Source organism: Pseudophryne corroboree, chromosome 8 (genome assembly GCF_028390025.1).
Source record: "Pseudophryne corroboree isolate aPseCor3 chromosome 8, aPseCor3.hap2, whole genome shotgun sequence".
Lineage (NCBI taxonomy): Eukaryota > Metazoa > Chordata > Amphibia > Anura > Myobatrachidae > Pseudophryne > Pseudophryne corroboree.
This window is the reverse complement of record NC_086451.1, coordinates 57,812,420-57,827,800: the sequence shown is the minus strand read 5'-3', so window position 1 is coordinate 57,827,800 and position 15,381 is coordinate 57,812,420. Positions and strand designations below refer to the sequence as shown.

The 15,381-nt window shown below is 50.6% G+C and overlaps 1 protein-coding gene across 1 annotated transcript in view; it reads right to left on the bottom strand.

The window, feature by feature from the left end:
• LOC134948458 (torsin-1A-like) overlaps window positions 1-12,697 on the bottom strand; it is a 105,445-nt gene extending 92,748 nt beyond the window's left edge. The window contains exons 1-2 of the mRNA XM_063936440.1: window positions 12,454-12,697; window positions 4,427-4,692 (exon numbers count right to left, since the gene is read on the bottom strand). Of these exons, the coding sequence (XP_063792510.1) occupies window positions 4,427-4,692; window positions 12,454-12,661 (474 nt within the window). The 5' untranslated portion in view covers window positions 12,662-12,697. The remainder of the gene's footprint in view (window positions 1-4,426; window positions 4,693-12,453) is intronic.
• Between the last annotated feature and the right edge of the window lie 2,684 nt (window positions 12,698-15,381).

Genomic DNA, 15,381 nt, shown 5'->3' with positions numbered 1-15,381 from the left:
AGTTCTTTACAGGCGCAAGATTCTTACCGGAAGTGACGTGACGCAGTACACAAGGGGATCCCGGTCGCCATGACAACAGACGCCAAGGAGGGTTTAAAGAACGGGGTAGGAGGTGCACTCGGCCATCCTGAGGAAGCCTGTCTAGGCGAAACTAGTTGATAGCAGAGGCACCAACAACTGTCTGCCGGCAGACAACCGTGTCTTTTTGAACATGTGGCATTGAAGTAAGTCATGCATGATATACTCCTGACAAAGAACGCTGTTTAAATATTAGGAGATACTTATGTTACAATAAGACTGAATATCGTGTGAAGCAGAGTATTTTGGTCTGGCTGTACACTGTTTACTTCTGGAGATACAGGAACTGGTATTCCCCAGCAAAAGCTCAACTCTCCTGAAAGAAATCGGAGTTTGTTTGGAGATTGTAGCTGTGGACTCTGAGTGGGTTTATCGCTGTAATAAGCGTAACACAGACTATATATGTTTTATGTTGGTTTGTTTTGTTAAAGTATACCGGTATTAGGATTCACAACTAGGGCCCTCATTCCGAGTTGTTCGCTCGGTATTTTTCATCGCATCGCAGTGAAAATCCGCTTAGTACGCATGCGCAATGTTCGCACTGCGACTGCGCCAAGTAACTTTACTATGAAGAAAGTATTTTTACTCACGGCTTTTTCTTCGCTCCGGCGAACGTAATGTGATTGACAGGAAATGGGTGTTACTGGGCGGAAACACGGCGTTTCAGGGGCGTGTGGCTGAAAACGCTACCGTTTCCGGAAAAAACGCAGGAGTGGCCGGAGAAACGGTGGGAGTGCCTGGGCGAACGCTGGGTGTGTTTGTGACGTCAACCAGGAACGACAAGCACTGAAATGATCGCACAGGCAGAGTAAGTCTGGAGCTACTCTGAAACTGCTAAGTAGTTAGTAATCGCATTATTGCGAATACATCGGTCGCAATTTTAAGAAGCTAAGATTCACTCCCAGTAGGCGGCGGCTTAGCGTGTGTAACTCTGCTAAATTCGCCTTGCGACCGATCAACTCGGAATGAGGGCCTATATAATTTTAGATAGAAATAGAGTTAGAAAAAATTCCTTTATGATGTGTTTTTAACACTATATTCTGAATAAAGAAAATATATTCATTTGAACACCTTTATTGGATTCATTTATATATTCTGATTACTCTAAGGGGAAATATACCGAACTCACAATCTACACACAGCCTTCCCTCCCTTCTATAACCCCCTGGTACCGTACAGATAGCTGGAGTCGCTCTGGAGGGACCTGTGTATCCACTGGCAGTGAGCTGCAGGCCGGAAAATGGCACTGAACGCTGCTGGGTCCGCTCTGAGGAGAAGCTCCGCCCCCTCAATGGCGCTGTCTTCCCGCTGTTTGAAAGATTATACTGGCTGGAGAATTTTGTGCTGGTCTGGATCCACAGACCCCGACAGGCTTGTTGTGGTCAGTGTAGGGTCCGGAGCTGGCCCAGGGCGCCCCTCCCAGCACTGCACCCCAGTACCGCTGAGCCTTCCAGGAGCGCGGTTAAGACCACGCTCCTATCCTCTAGCCGCCCTATTCACACTGTTCCCCCACTTGCAATGGGGGACAGTGACTCACTTGCCACACTTCAGCTCCCTGGCTGCCGGGGTGAGCGTTCCCCTGTGGCGGGGCGCGATCGGACCCCTCTGGAACTCAATGTCCAGTCAGCGGGAGCAGTGGCTCAAGACCCCACAGGGCGGACACTGCTCCCCCCTCTCAGTCCCTCGCTGCAGGGAGGTTGTCGCCAGCATGGGAGGGTGAAGCACTTACAGACACTTCCTGTAAACGGTCACTTGCCACCCACAAAAGGAACTCTTTCTGTCAATCACCTTGCGTACGCCCATGCGAATGGATCCTTCGCACCATCCCGTCGCTGACCGACGATGCCCGTTGTAGCTGTCCGATGCGCCTGCGCATTGCAGTGCATATGCATGCGCAGTTTGGACATGATCACCCGCTATGCGAAAATGCACAACAGCGATCAGATCTGAATTACCCCAGTATACACCGTTGCACTTTCAGGTCAAATAATAAATCTAAATTTGCTGTATTTATATTTACGATAGGGATCATTTTGGAGCCCAAAACATAGTACACTGGTTGATAAGTTTGAACACACTAACCAAATAAAATGAAAGTGCAAGTCCTCTATACATCAGTAATAGATCAGTAAGGGCCAGATTGTGAGGTGGACGCAGTTGCAGCCACTATTACCATTTTTTATTTATTTACGGATTCACAGCTGCAGGAATATGCAAAATACACCAACTGCCGGCTTCTGTAATCCACTAGCTGTGTCCGTATATGTAGCATCGGATCAACATCGTGACCATCGGTTGCAGCATCGGACATCTATGGTACCCTGAAGTAACTTAGGATGTCCCCCGCTCAAAGCTGCCGAGTTCAGAGAATTTGCTTCAGAAGATAAACTCTCTGACTTTGGCACGCCCCCAAAACGGAAGTGACACGTCTCCATTTTGAGCAACGCTCCCCTTTTCCACCCCCAAATTCCTGCAGCTTGTCAATCGGGACTGCGTCCGGGACTGAATCAACCCCTCGTTAGTTCCCTTCTGATGGAGTTCTGCTTTGAATGCATAGAAATAGAATGTAAAAATGTCCCTTCAGGAATAAACCAGTTTTCAAGCAAGCATCTCTGCACAACCTGCAGACACCAGGGGGTATATTTACTAAGCTCCCGATTTTGACCGATTTGGTGTTTTTTCTTCAAAGTGTCATCTCGGGAATTTACTAAACTGAAATCTCGGCGGTGATGAGGGCATTCGTATTTTTTTTTAAATAAAAAAAAAAAATACAAATGAATACACCATCGGTCAAACACGCCTGTTATTTTATACAACTCGGTAATTTACTAAAAATTGGTATTCACAATCACTGCCGGCAATAGCCAAACACTACCGTGAAAAAATACAAATCGTAAAAAAAAGCAGTTTTCAAATAGACCTGCTTTTTTTTACCGTATTCTGATAGGCATGCACGGATCAGTGAGATCCGTGCATGCTTATCAGTGGGAATGGGTGGGAATGGGTTAAAAATCTGAATTTTTTTTTGCGTGGGGTCCCCCCTCCTAAGTATTACCAGCCTCAGGCTCTTTGAGCCGGTCCTGGTTGTAAAAATACAGGGAAAAAATTGACTGAGGTTCCCCCATATTTTAACAACCAGCACCGGGCTCTGCACCTGGTCCGAAAAATAAGGGGGACAAAAAACGTAGGGGTCCCCCGTATTTTTAACACCAGCACCGGGCTCCACTAGTCAGAGAGATAATGCCACAGCCGGGGGACACTGTTATATTGGTCCCTGCGGCCCTGGCATTAAATCACCAACTAGTCACCCCTGGCCGGGTACCCTGGAGGAGTGGGGACCCCTTAAATCAAGGCGTCCCCCACCTCCAGCCACCCAAGGACCAGGGGTGAAGCCCGAGGCTGTCCCCCCCATCCGTGGGCGGTGGATGGGAGGCTGATAGCCTTTTGTGTAAAAAAAGAATATTGTTTTTTTGTAGCAGAACTACAAGTCCCAGCAAGCCTCCCCCACAAGCTGGTACTTGGAGAACCACAAGTACCAGCATGTGGGGGGGGGAACGGGCCTGCTGGTACCTGTAGTTCTACTACAAAGAAAATACCCGAATAAAAAAGGCTATCAGCCTCCCATCCACCGCCCACGGATGGGGGGGGGGGACAGCCTCGGGCTTCACCCCTGGTCCTTGGCTGGCTGGAGGGGGGGGACCCCTTGATTTAAGGGGTCCCCCCTCCTCCAGGGTACCCCGGCCAGGGATGACAAGTTGGGGATTTAATGCCAGGGCTGCCGGGACCAATATAAAAGTGTCCCCCGGCTGTGGCATTATCTCTCCGACTAGTGGAGCCCGGTGCTGGTGTTAAAAATACGGGGGACCCCTACGTTTTTTGTCCCCCGTATTTTTGGCTCCAGGACCAGGCGCAGAGCCCGGTGCTGGTTGTTAAAATATGGGGGAATCCCAGTCAATTTTTTTCCTGTATTTTTACAACCAGGACTGGCTCAAAGAGCCTGAGGCTGGTTATGCTTAGGAGGGGGGACCCCACGCAATTTTTTTCAGGATTTTTAACACTTTATACACTTCTTTTAAGGTACACAATGAAGCCCTGCACGGATCTCACAGATCCGGCCGGGATTCATTGTGTTAAGTCCGGCAGTGTTTTACTAATCACTCCCGTAAAACACTGCCTGACATTACGAATGACATCGACATCGGAAAACACGAAAATGCAGAATACGACAGCATAGTAAATGAGGCATAAAAAAAAAAAGTTTGTTAATTCACACATTCGATGTAATTCGTATTTAATCTCCCTCCAAATGCCGACAATTTTGAATCTTAGTAAATATACCCCCAAATACCTGGTACAAAGGGATCCGGTCTTCGTGTGGGAAATGCAGAGTAGACACATAGAGATGGACACATTTACTTTTCATTCCCAGCTTGTAAATATTCTCCACAATAATTTTGCTGGCTAAATTCTTGCCAGTTCCTGTCCATCCGTGTAGTGATAAGGTCAGTGCCTTCTGGGGGTATTCAGAGCCCATAAAGTCTGTCAGTGCCCAGATGATCGCTGCTTTAGCCAGGGGCTGTCCAAAAAGTCTGTTTGTCAAGTCTGCATTCAGTGCTGGAATGAAGAAAAAAATAGGTCCAATTAGATAAAAGGGCCATTTATTAATTATCAGGTTTTTGACCTGATAATTATAATTTCTTATCGCCTCTATTCGTGGCAATGAGAGAAAAAAAAAATTACCGCCCGGATGTATCAATGTAGGGACAGATAGTGTGATAGGTGCCCGTCCTTATGTTGTGTAAAAGTAAAGTGATCGCATTACTTTTAGTTTCCGGGGGCTGACCGCACTTGTGCAAGTAGTGAGTAGGGGGTAGGGATCCTATGGGTAAAAGGAGACGGTGGGGCTGTCTTTGTGTGTGTCTTGTGTTTCATTTTTTTTTTTTTTTTTACAGGTGTAATACAAGTATCAGCAGGCTCTTGATGCCCGGTAGAGCCGGCGCTACCCGCTCAGCAAGGGTATGCAAAGCAGGGAGGCGCCAGGCTGTAGAGGATCACCCTGTTATGGCGCTGCTGTCCTGCTACCTAATTTGCCCCTTTTGTGAGGTTCAGGATGATTTCCCAACACTTTCATGTACTTTATATAGGCCGTACACTGCAGCTTTAGGGTCGGATGCATGTCAGGTGGCTTTACCTTACGCCCCTGGCACTCTACTTACTTTCATATGCTAATGCGAGAATCTGCCAAAGTGCGCAGAAAATCCCTGCGACTGATAGCGGAAGTCTGTCCCGCCCACTGGGTATCCGTCTGTGGACGCAGGCATCTTCATTAGTATCTGGGCTCACATGCTAAGTGTAAAAGATCCGGCAGAAAAAGACATCCTGATTCTATACAGAGGCTGCGATCACACATGGAAGTGATTAGTCGCTAATGCGCATGCGCAATGTCCGCAGTGCGACTGCGCCAAGTAAATTTGCTATGCAGTTAGGTATTTTACTCACGGCATTACGAGGTTTTTTTCTTCGTTCTGGTGATCGGAGTGTGATTGACAGGAAGTGGGTGTTTCTGGGCAGAAACTGTCCGTTTTATGGGTGTGTGCGAAAAAACGCTACCGTTTCTGGGAAAAACGCGGGAGTGCTGGAGAAACGGAGGAGTGTCTGGGCGAACGCTGGGTGTGTTTGTGACGTCAAACCAGGAACGACAAGCACTGAACTGATCGCACTGCCAGAGTAAGTCTCGAGCTACTCAGAAACTGCACAGAGAAGTATTTTCGCAATATTGCGAATCTTTCGTTCGCAATTTTGATAAGCTAAGATTCACTCCCAGTAGGCGGCGGCTTAGCGTGTGCAAAGCTGCTAAAAGCAGCTTGCGAGCGAACAACTCGGAATGACCACCTATGGCCTTACAGCAGGCCCTGCCGGTCAACCCAACCATGCCAGAAGCCAATCTGCTAGACAGTGGAGGGGAAACACTGACTACGTTACTTCTACAGATGCGAGAGGCGATATCCCAGCTAAAACAGCGGGTAGAGCAAACAGAGGCCCAGAAGGCCAGCAACGGACCCAAGGGTGCCCATGCAGACCGGCGATCAGAGGCCAGCTCCCTTCAGTGTCACCGAAGGTGGGGAGCTCCCACCATCCAAGAGATGGCCAGGGCACGAAGAAGGAACACCCAAGTACCCAGGTGCTGGGAGTGCGACCGACTGGGGCACTTCGCCCGGGAATGCCCGGAAGCAAGGCTTGTCGGGAACTATCCACGGAGACCTTTAAATTAACTTCCCTCGCGGTTGCAGGCCAAACCATGAGGAAAAGGACCGAGCGCATGGACATCAACAACTCCTCGGACCTAATTGGAGAGTGCCCTACTGTAATAGCCTGGGTGGTGGGGAAGAACCAATGATGCCTCCTAGATACGGGCTCACAGGTATCGACCATGTCCGAACAATGTTTCCAGGAACACTACGCCCACCTGAAAAAGATGAGCGTAGGAAGCTGGGTTACCCTCAAGGCCACCAACAACCTCCCCATCCCCATTGTGGGGGGGGTGGATCGAGGTGGAACTGTATGACCAGTCCCTGGGGAAGAAGGGTGTCATGGTAGTCGCAGGGAAGGAACTGACGCAAGGACCCGTCATCCTTGGCTTGAATATCCTGTGCTGCCTGGACCGGGCCCTGATCCAAGAGAAAGGACCCTGATACTAGAGACACAAAGGTGTAGAAGCCCGTACAACAAGCCATCCAGAGAGTGGTACAACTGTGTGAGGAGCCAAAATCTACTGGAAAAGGGGGACCCCCTTGGCCAAATCAGAACCCAACACAAGCAGAAAGTGAGAATCCCTACCCAACAGGAGGTAATCCTGGACTTGCCCGTACAGTCACAACGACGACTGGAGGGAATGGAGGTCCTCATCAAGCCATGTTGGATCTGACAAACGGAGACCGGGCTGGTGGTGGCCCGAACCTTCGCCATGGTCCGAAGTGGCCCAGTGCCCATCCGGATCTGTAATCTCGGGGACCACCCTGCACAAATCCCTGCAAGGATGCCCATGGCCCAGCTACACACAACCCCGATGGGCCACATCCAACCAGAGCAAACCTTGACACTCCACCCGGATGCCGGGACACCTTGGACGCTGGTGGTGACAGTTGAGGAAAAAGAAATGCCCACTGACAGCTGGGGGTAAATTTACTAAGGTGGGAGTTTTTTAGAACTGGTGATGTTGCCTATAGCAACCAATCAGATTCTATCTATTACCTTCTAGAAGCAGCTTAATAAATGTTAAGTAGAATCTGATTGGTTACTATGGTCAACATCACTAGTTCTAAAAAAAAACTCCCACCTTAGTAAATTTACCCCCTGGAATGGTCGGGCCATACTGGAACAGATGGACGCAACCCTGGACCAGATCACTCCGGCAGATGTCAAATGATTAGAGCGCATGCTGTGGAAGAGGCAGAAGGTGTTCTCGCGCAGCGAAAAGGACTTTGGCTACACCCAGGAGCTAGAACACGAGATCAACACTTGTGCCAGTTCCCCCATCCGTGAGCGCTACCGCCCCATCCCGCCCCGGTTATATCAGGAGGCAAAAACCATGATCCACCAAATGCTAGACAACTGAGTCATTAAAGAAAGCGCCCCTGGGCGGCCCCGATTGTCCTAGTCAAGAAGAAAGATGGCACACTACGCTTCTGTGTGGATTACTGGAAGCTGAACAGCTGCACGGTGAGAGACGCATACCCCCTGCCCCGCATCGAGGAGTCGTTAGCCGCACTAGGGAAGTCCCAATACTTTTCGACGTTGGATTTGGGCAGCGGTTACTGGCAGGTACCAGTGGCGGAACGGGACCAGGCAAAGACTGCCTTCATCCCTCCCATGGGGCTTTTTGACTTCAGCAGGATGCCTTTTGGACTTTCCAACATGCCTGCCACCTTTCAACACCTCATGGAACACTGCCTGAGGGGACCTGAACTTTGAGGTCATCTTGATATATTTGGACGACATTATTGTGTTCGCCCCTACCCTTGACGAACACCTGTGGAAGCTGGATTTGAGTTTACAGTGTTTGGAAAATTATAGCCTCAAGCTGAAGCTCTGGTAATGTCACCTCCTGAAGCCCAGCCTGTAATACCTAGGCCACTTGGTTTCCACATAGGGGGTGCCACCCACCCCTAGCAAGCTGGCTGCGATACAAGGATGGAAGACGCCGACCACAGTGACTAAAGTACAGGCTTTCTTGGGCCTAGTGGGCTACTATCGGCGATTCATCAAGGGTTTCGCCAAGATCGCTGGTCCCCTACATGAGTTACTACGGGGGATACCAACCGACTCCCGGAGAAGAGCAATCGAGTGGGGCTAGGCGCAGGACTATGCATTCCATTAACTAAAGTAAGCCCTTACCCAAACTCCAGTATTGCCTTATGTGGATTTCGACCAACCGTTCCTACGCTACACCGATGGGAGCCACAAGGGCCTGGGGGCCATGCTGTCCCAAGTCCAGGGTGGCCAGGAGAGGAAGAAGAGAAGAATACGCTACTGGCATGGGAAGGACAATGCCAATGCCAACACCCTGTCCTGCTTCCCAGTATACGCCTCCACTGGCCCCACCGATGAAGAACAAAATGAAGTATACGCAGTATACGCCCCCACCGGCCCCACCGATGAAGAACTTTATCAGGATTGGGTCCCCTCCGGAGGCCAAGCAGGCCACTAGTTGTGGTCCCAATTACAAAAATCCCCCCAGGATTAGGCAGCAGAACAAGGGCCGGACCCGGACTTGAGGACCGTCCGCCAATGGAAGGAGCAGGGACACTGGCTGGCCCGCTACAAAAGAAGCCAGCTGGGTTGTGAGGGTCAGGAGGTGTTGCATCAGTGGAACCGACTGGCCATCCGGGAAGGCGTGCTGTATCAGCGCACCTACCTCGAGCAAGAACTCCACACTGTGTGGCAGATTGTCATCCCCGAGCAAGTCGCCTGGGACCTGGTATCAGAATCCCATGAAGTGGGTGCCCACCTTGGCTTGGCAAAGACACTCAAGTGGCTACGCCAGCAGTACTTCTGCCCGGGAATCCAGTAGGTGGTGGAAGAGGTATGTCGAGTGTGCGAGAGGTGTGAGGCCACCACGGAGCAAAAGGCGCAAACCATCCCGACCCCTGCAACTCAAAATGATTGACTTCGTGCTCATCGGCGAGTTGGTGCAAGGGTACAAGTACACAATGGTGATGACCGACCACCACACCAAGTTCACGACATGGCGTCTCTCCCATAGCGCTCACTGACAGCGCCGGTAGTGAGCTCCTGCCGCCAGCTTCCTCTGTGGAGAGAGAGCCTGATGCCCGCTGGCAACACAATCTCAGAGGGCGCCCGGCATCTCCGGGCAGCGCTGGCACACATCGGGTTAGGTGAGCCGGAGGAGGCGGAACTACATTCCGTCTCCAAGTGGAACTGACGGAACGCAGTTTCGCCCCATTCTGGCTCACTTTAACCCCTGGCCGCGTCGTACACAGTAACATGCTGCGATCTTGTGCAGCCCCGGCCCCCCGTCCTCTGATGCCTCGGCAGAACCAACCACATCCCACGCTGTCCTACACTGGTGGGCACCATCTCCTCTGAGGCCACCTCCCGAACTGTCCCTGCTGGCACTACCGGAAGAGGAGGCACCTCCACCCAGTGACGCCGGCGGGGTTGGGCCGGCTGTCCCTGTCCAGACTTCGCTGCCCCCAAGGTCAAGCCGGACCAGGCCGTGCCTGCTTCGCGATTTGCGGATCCAGATTTTGACTGGGCAGTCAATCAAATGTTTGTGGAGACCACAAAGGAAAAGAAGGGGGGGGGAGTGTGGGACATCACGGGCGACACCCCTTCCTACTGGCCACCCGACCAGAAGCCGCTATCCACAGATAGACCTGATGGCGTCTCGTCTCAACAAGAGCCTGCATCATTATTGCTCCCAAACTGGACCCTCAGACGTCAGCAGTGGGCGTACTGATGACGCCTTGGATATACCAATTGGTATATCTGTTCCATCCAAGTCCATTGTTTCCAAAAATTCTAAATAGAATAAAAAGGGAAAGGATTCAGGCAATCCTCATTGCCAAGATTGGCCAAGAAGAGTTTGGTATGCAGTGCTTCTGGCTCTAGCAGTGGAAGACCCGTGGCCCCTACCACTAAAAGGGATCTTCTTCAGCAAGGTTCGTTCATATACCCAGACTTACAACGGCTTTGTTTAATGGCATAGCAGTTAAACGGGAGATTCTATCCAAGAAGGGAATTCCCATAAAGGTCATTTCAGCCATGATCCAAGCCGGGAAAGGGGTTACGTCACAACATTACCACCGCATCTGGAACAAGTACGTCTCCTGGTGTGTGGGACGACGGTATCCTGTAGCAGATTTTAATCTGGGTCCTTCCTATGATTTATACAGACTGGTGTGGATTTGGGCCTACGCCTAGGCTCCATCAAGGTCCAGTTTCGGCCTTGTCTATCTTTTTCCAGAGAAAATTGGCTACACTCCCAGAAGTCCAGACATTCCTAAAATGCGTCCTTCATATACAACCTCCCTTTGTGCCACCCACGATACCTTGGGATCTAATGGTTGTCTTGGAATTTTTACAGTCCTCATGGTTTGAACCATTGGAATCTGTGGAGTTCAAGTCTCTTATGTGAAATACTACCATGCTTTGGGCCTTAGCATCTGCTAGGTGTGTCTCCGAATTGGGGGCCTTATCGTGTAAAAGTCCATACTTAATTTTTTATGAAGACAGAGCAGAGCTTAGGTCTCGGCAGCAGTTCCTGCCGAAGGTTGTCTCTGCTTTCCACTTGAACAACCTATTGTGGTTCCGTCAAGTTCTGGCACTTCTGCTCCTAGGGAGGCATTGTATGCTGTGCGAGCCTTGAAAATCTATATCAAAAGGTCAGCTCGGATCAGAAAGACGGATTCCCTGTTTGTGCTCTAAGATACATGGAAGAAGGGCTGCCCTGCTTCTCAGCAGTCCATTGCTCGATGGCTTAGATTGACTATCCAACATGCCTATGTATCGGTAGCCTTACCTGTTCCGCAATCTCTGAAGGCCCACTCTACAAGATCAGTGGGGTCTTCCTGGGCGGCTGCTGTGGTATCTCGGCCTAGCAACTATGCCGAGCTGCTACCTGGTCGGGGAAGAACACCTTTGTGAGGTTCTACAGGTTTGATACCCTGGCCAAAGAGGATACCCAGTTTGGGCAGGCGGTGCTGCAGATGCCTCCGCACTTTCCAGCCAGTTGTGGAAGTTTTGGGACGTCCCCATCGTATTAAGTGAACCCCAGTATCCCTTATGAATGTTAGAGAAAATAGAATTTTAATTACCTACCAGTAAATCCTTTTCTCGTAGTCCATAAGGGATACTGGGTGCCCGCCTCAGTGCGTTGACTTTTCTTCAGGTCTTTGTTTTGTAAAAGTTTACCAGTTCAGCTGTTGCTGTTGTTTTATTGCCAGCTGTTGCTGGTCGGTTTGTATTATGGTGTGCTGGTGTGTGAATCGGGTGGTATATAGTTTTCCGGCTGTTGGGTTCCCGGCGCACAGTATACCGGTGCCGGAATCCCGACACCCGGCATACCGGCAACTTTTCTCCCTCTTGGGGGTCCACGATCCCTCTGGAAGGAGAATAAATAGCATGGCCTGTGTAGCGTTCCACCGTGCCCACAGCATGGCGAGCGCAGCGAACTGCCAAGGGGCTCATTTGCGCTTGCCCAGCTGCCGGTATGCCGGCGGTCGGGATTCCGGTGCCGGTATGATGGCCGCCGGCATACCACACTACACCCGTGTGAATCTCACCACTCATTGCGTGTTCTGTTCCTTCTCTCAAGTATGTCCATTCTCCTTCGGGCACAGTTTTACCTAGACTGGCTGTGGGAGGGGGCATTGGGGGGCTGAAGCCAGCACACTCAGTTGAAGAAATTTAAAGTGCACCGGCTCCTTTGGACCCCATCTATACCCCCATCGTATTAAGTGAAACCCCAGTATCCCTTATGGACTACGAGAAAAGGATTTAACGGTAGGTAATTAAGCAGTGACCATTGTATTCTCACAGTGGTTACCTGTGCATTTATAATTTTATTTTTCCAGTCCTGAAACTACTTTACTTTTACACCTATCAGGAGCTAAATTAAAGTCTTTGTGTACAAATGTGTTGTATTGCTGGTCTTATTTATTTGTAGCTGTGTTGCAGCTGCTGCAACATAAATGTGGGAAAATAATAATGCTAATTAACTTTTCTATTCTTAATTCCCAACCATCACAAAGACCCAGCTCAGTTCCCTATTATCTTCCTCAGGCCCCACTATTGCTTCCCCCAGACAGGGTCCATGCTGTGATCTGGTTGCGCAGTTAGGCTGCAGGGTCTCACCTGCGGTGCTGAACGGCTTCTCCTCGTCGCATCTCTGGGTCAGTCTGCAGTACAGGCGATGGGACGCGTAGCTGGTCAGGGCAACAGCAGAGGCAGCAGCTATGGTCAGACTGACAGGTTCCAGACACTCAACATCGTGAAGGGGTGCTACCAGCATTAACATAAACAGCAGCCATGTCCCAGTGTGAGACCTCCGAGTTGCATCCATGAGAGCTGGCAGTATACTTGTATGGGATACTAAGGGGAGTGGTAGCTCCAAAGACCTTTACTCCTTAAAAATGAAAGTGAAACTAGTGTAAAACAAATAAAAATAAAATCTGATAGCACCAGGACAGTTGCAGGTTGTATCCGTGGAACAAGGGCGAAGCTGCCATATGTGCAGGGAAGGCAGCTGCTATGGGGCCCAGAGCTGGGAGGGGCACACCTTCCCTGTCACAGTTACATGTGTTATATACAAGGGCGAAGCTACCATAGGTGCAGGGAGAGCAACTGCTATGGGGCCCAGAGCTGAGAGGGGCACACCTTCCCTGTCACAGTTACATGCATTTTTTGCGGGACAGTACTGTTTTTTGGGGACTGTCCCGCTGTCCCACCCGCGGGCCGCACTGTCCCGCGGTGGGGGGGGTCAGTTGGGAATCTCCTGCACTCGCTGCCCTGCTTAGCAGAGCAGCGGTGAATAGACGCTGTGCGCATAATACCGCTCCCTGTAATACCGCTCTGGATGCCCCCTGTCGCATGTGGCAGCCAGAAAGTCAGTATGCCTTGTGTAGCTACCATTGCTGTAGGTGTAGCTAACACTCACTGGTCTTGATTCAGTTTAAAGCGATGTTAAAAGTAACAGGAATGAGTTCCGGAAGCTATTCAATTGGCCATGCTATTATGCCCAACCAGAGGATTTCTCCACGCACCCCTCCTGAGGTGCGAGCAGGTATCAGTCTAAACTAGTCCTGCAATGCTGTTTTCTGGCCTTAGCGCGGTGCAAACAGTAGCGCGGCAGGCACGCAAGTCGGAGAATGCAGATTCTCACTACTAAACACCTGGCTTAAGGCGCATGAACCTGCATCTCCCGACTAGCGATGTGTGCAATTGAATAACTCCGGGACCTCCTTCCTGGCGCTATTCACATTACTTTGAAGCAGTGGCGTAACTAGAAATTTTTCTCCCCCAAGCCAAAAAATTCTTTGGCGCCCCCCCCGCCGCATAATTTGGAGCAAGAAAGGGATAAATATGCGCGCGCCGAAGGCGCGCGCTGCAAAAAAAGGGGCGTGGTTTTGTTGGGATGGGCGTGGTTTCTCATAAAGGGGCGTGGTATTGCAGGAAAAGACTACCTTATACCCCAGTTTTGCAACCTGCACGCCCAGACGTTAGCCACCACAGGAAAGAAAAATAATCCTGATTCATGCCCCTTACATTATTTGTCATTTTTCCTCCTTATAGTAATGCCCAGTATACATTATGCCACATACTGCAATGGCCCTTAGACATTATTCCACACACAATAATGCACATGACACATTATGCCACACACCATAATGCCCCCGACACATTATGCCACACACCGTAATGCCTGTGACACATTATGCCACACACCGTAATGCCTGTGACACATTATGCCACACACCGTAATGCCCCCGACACATTATGACAGGAATCGCAATGCCCGTTATACATTATGCTATACACTGCAATGCCCCTGATACATTATAGCACATACAATGCCTGTGACACATTATGACACACACCGCAATGACCTTGAGACATTATACCACAATGCCCGTGATATAGTATACCATACACCGTAATGCCTGTGACACATACCGCAATGCCCTGCCCGTTATACCCTATGCCACACACCGCAATGCCCGTTATGTATTATGCCACACTGCAATGACCCTGAGACATTATACCACATACCACAATGCCCGTGATATAGTATACCACACACCGTAATGCCTGACACATTATGACACACACCGCAATGTCCGTGATACATTATGCCACACACTGCAATGACCCTGAGACATTATACCACATATCACAATGCCCGCGATATAGTATACCATACACCGTAATGCCTGTGACACATTATGACACACACCGCAATGTCCGTGATACATTATGCCACACACCGTAATGCCCATTACACATTAAGTCCTACAGTAAGGCTTCTAATTACTTTTCATTTACCTTCTCGTTGTCAGGGGTTTCATGCACTGGGTGTCATGCTCGTTGCCAGGTGTTTCATGCACTGGGTGTCATGCTCGTTGTCAGGTGTTTCATGCACTGGGTGTCATGCTCGTTGCTAGGAGGTAGTCCTTGTTGCTAGGGCTGTGCTCCCAGTGCCACATATGACCCCAGTGCCAGATATTCCCCCACGGTGCCAGGTACTCACATGCCCCCGGTGCCAAATATAGCCCCCCCCCATGTGCCAGGTACACATATACCCCCCCCCCCCCAGTGCCACATATGCCCCCAGTGCCAGATATTCCCCCCCAGTGCCACATATGCCCCCAGTGACAGATATTCCCCCCGTGCCAGATATGCCGCCAGTGCCATATATTCCCCCCCAGTGCCACATATGCCCCCAGTGCCAGATATTCCCCCAGTGCCAGATATCCCCCCTAGTGCCAGACATCCCCCCCCCAGTGCCAGACATCCCCCCCCCAGTGCCATATATGCCCCAGTGCCAGACATCCCCCCCCCAGTGCCAGACATCCCCCCCCAGTGCCATATATGCCCCAGTGCCAGACATCCCCCCCAGTGCCATATATGCCCCAGTGCCAGACATCCCCCCCCCAGTGCCAGATATCCCCCCCAGTGCCAGACATCCCCCCCCCCCAGTGCCAGATATCCCCCCCCAGTGCCATATATGCCCCAGTGCCAGATATCCCCCCTAGTGCCAGACATCTCCCCCCCAGTGCCATATAT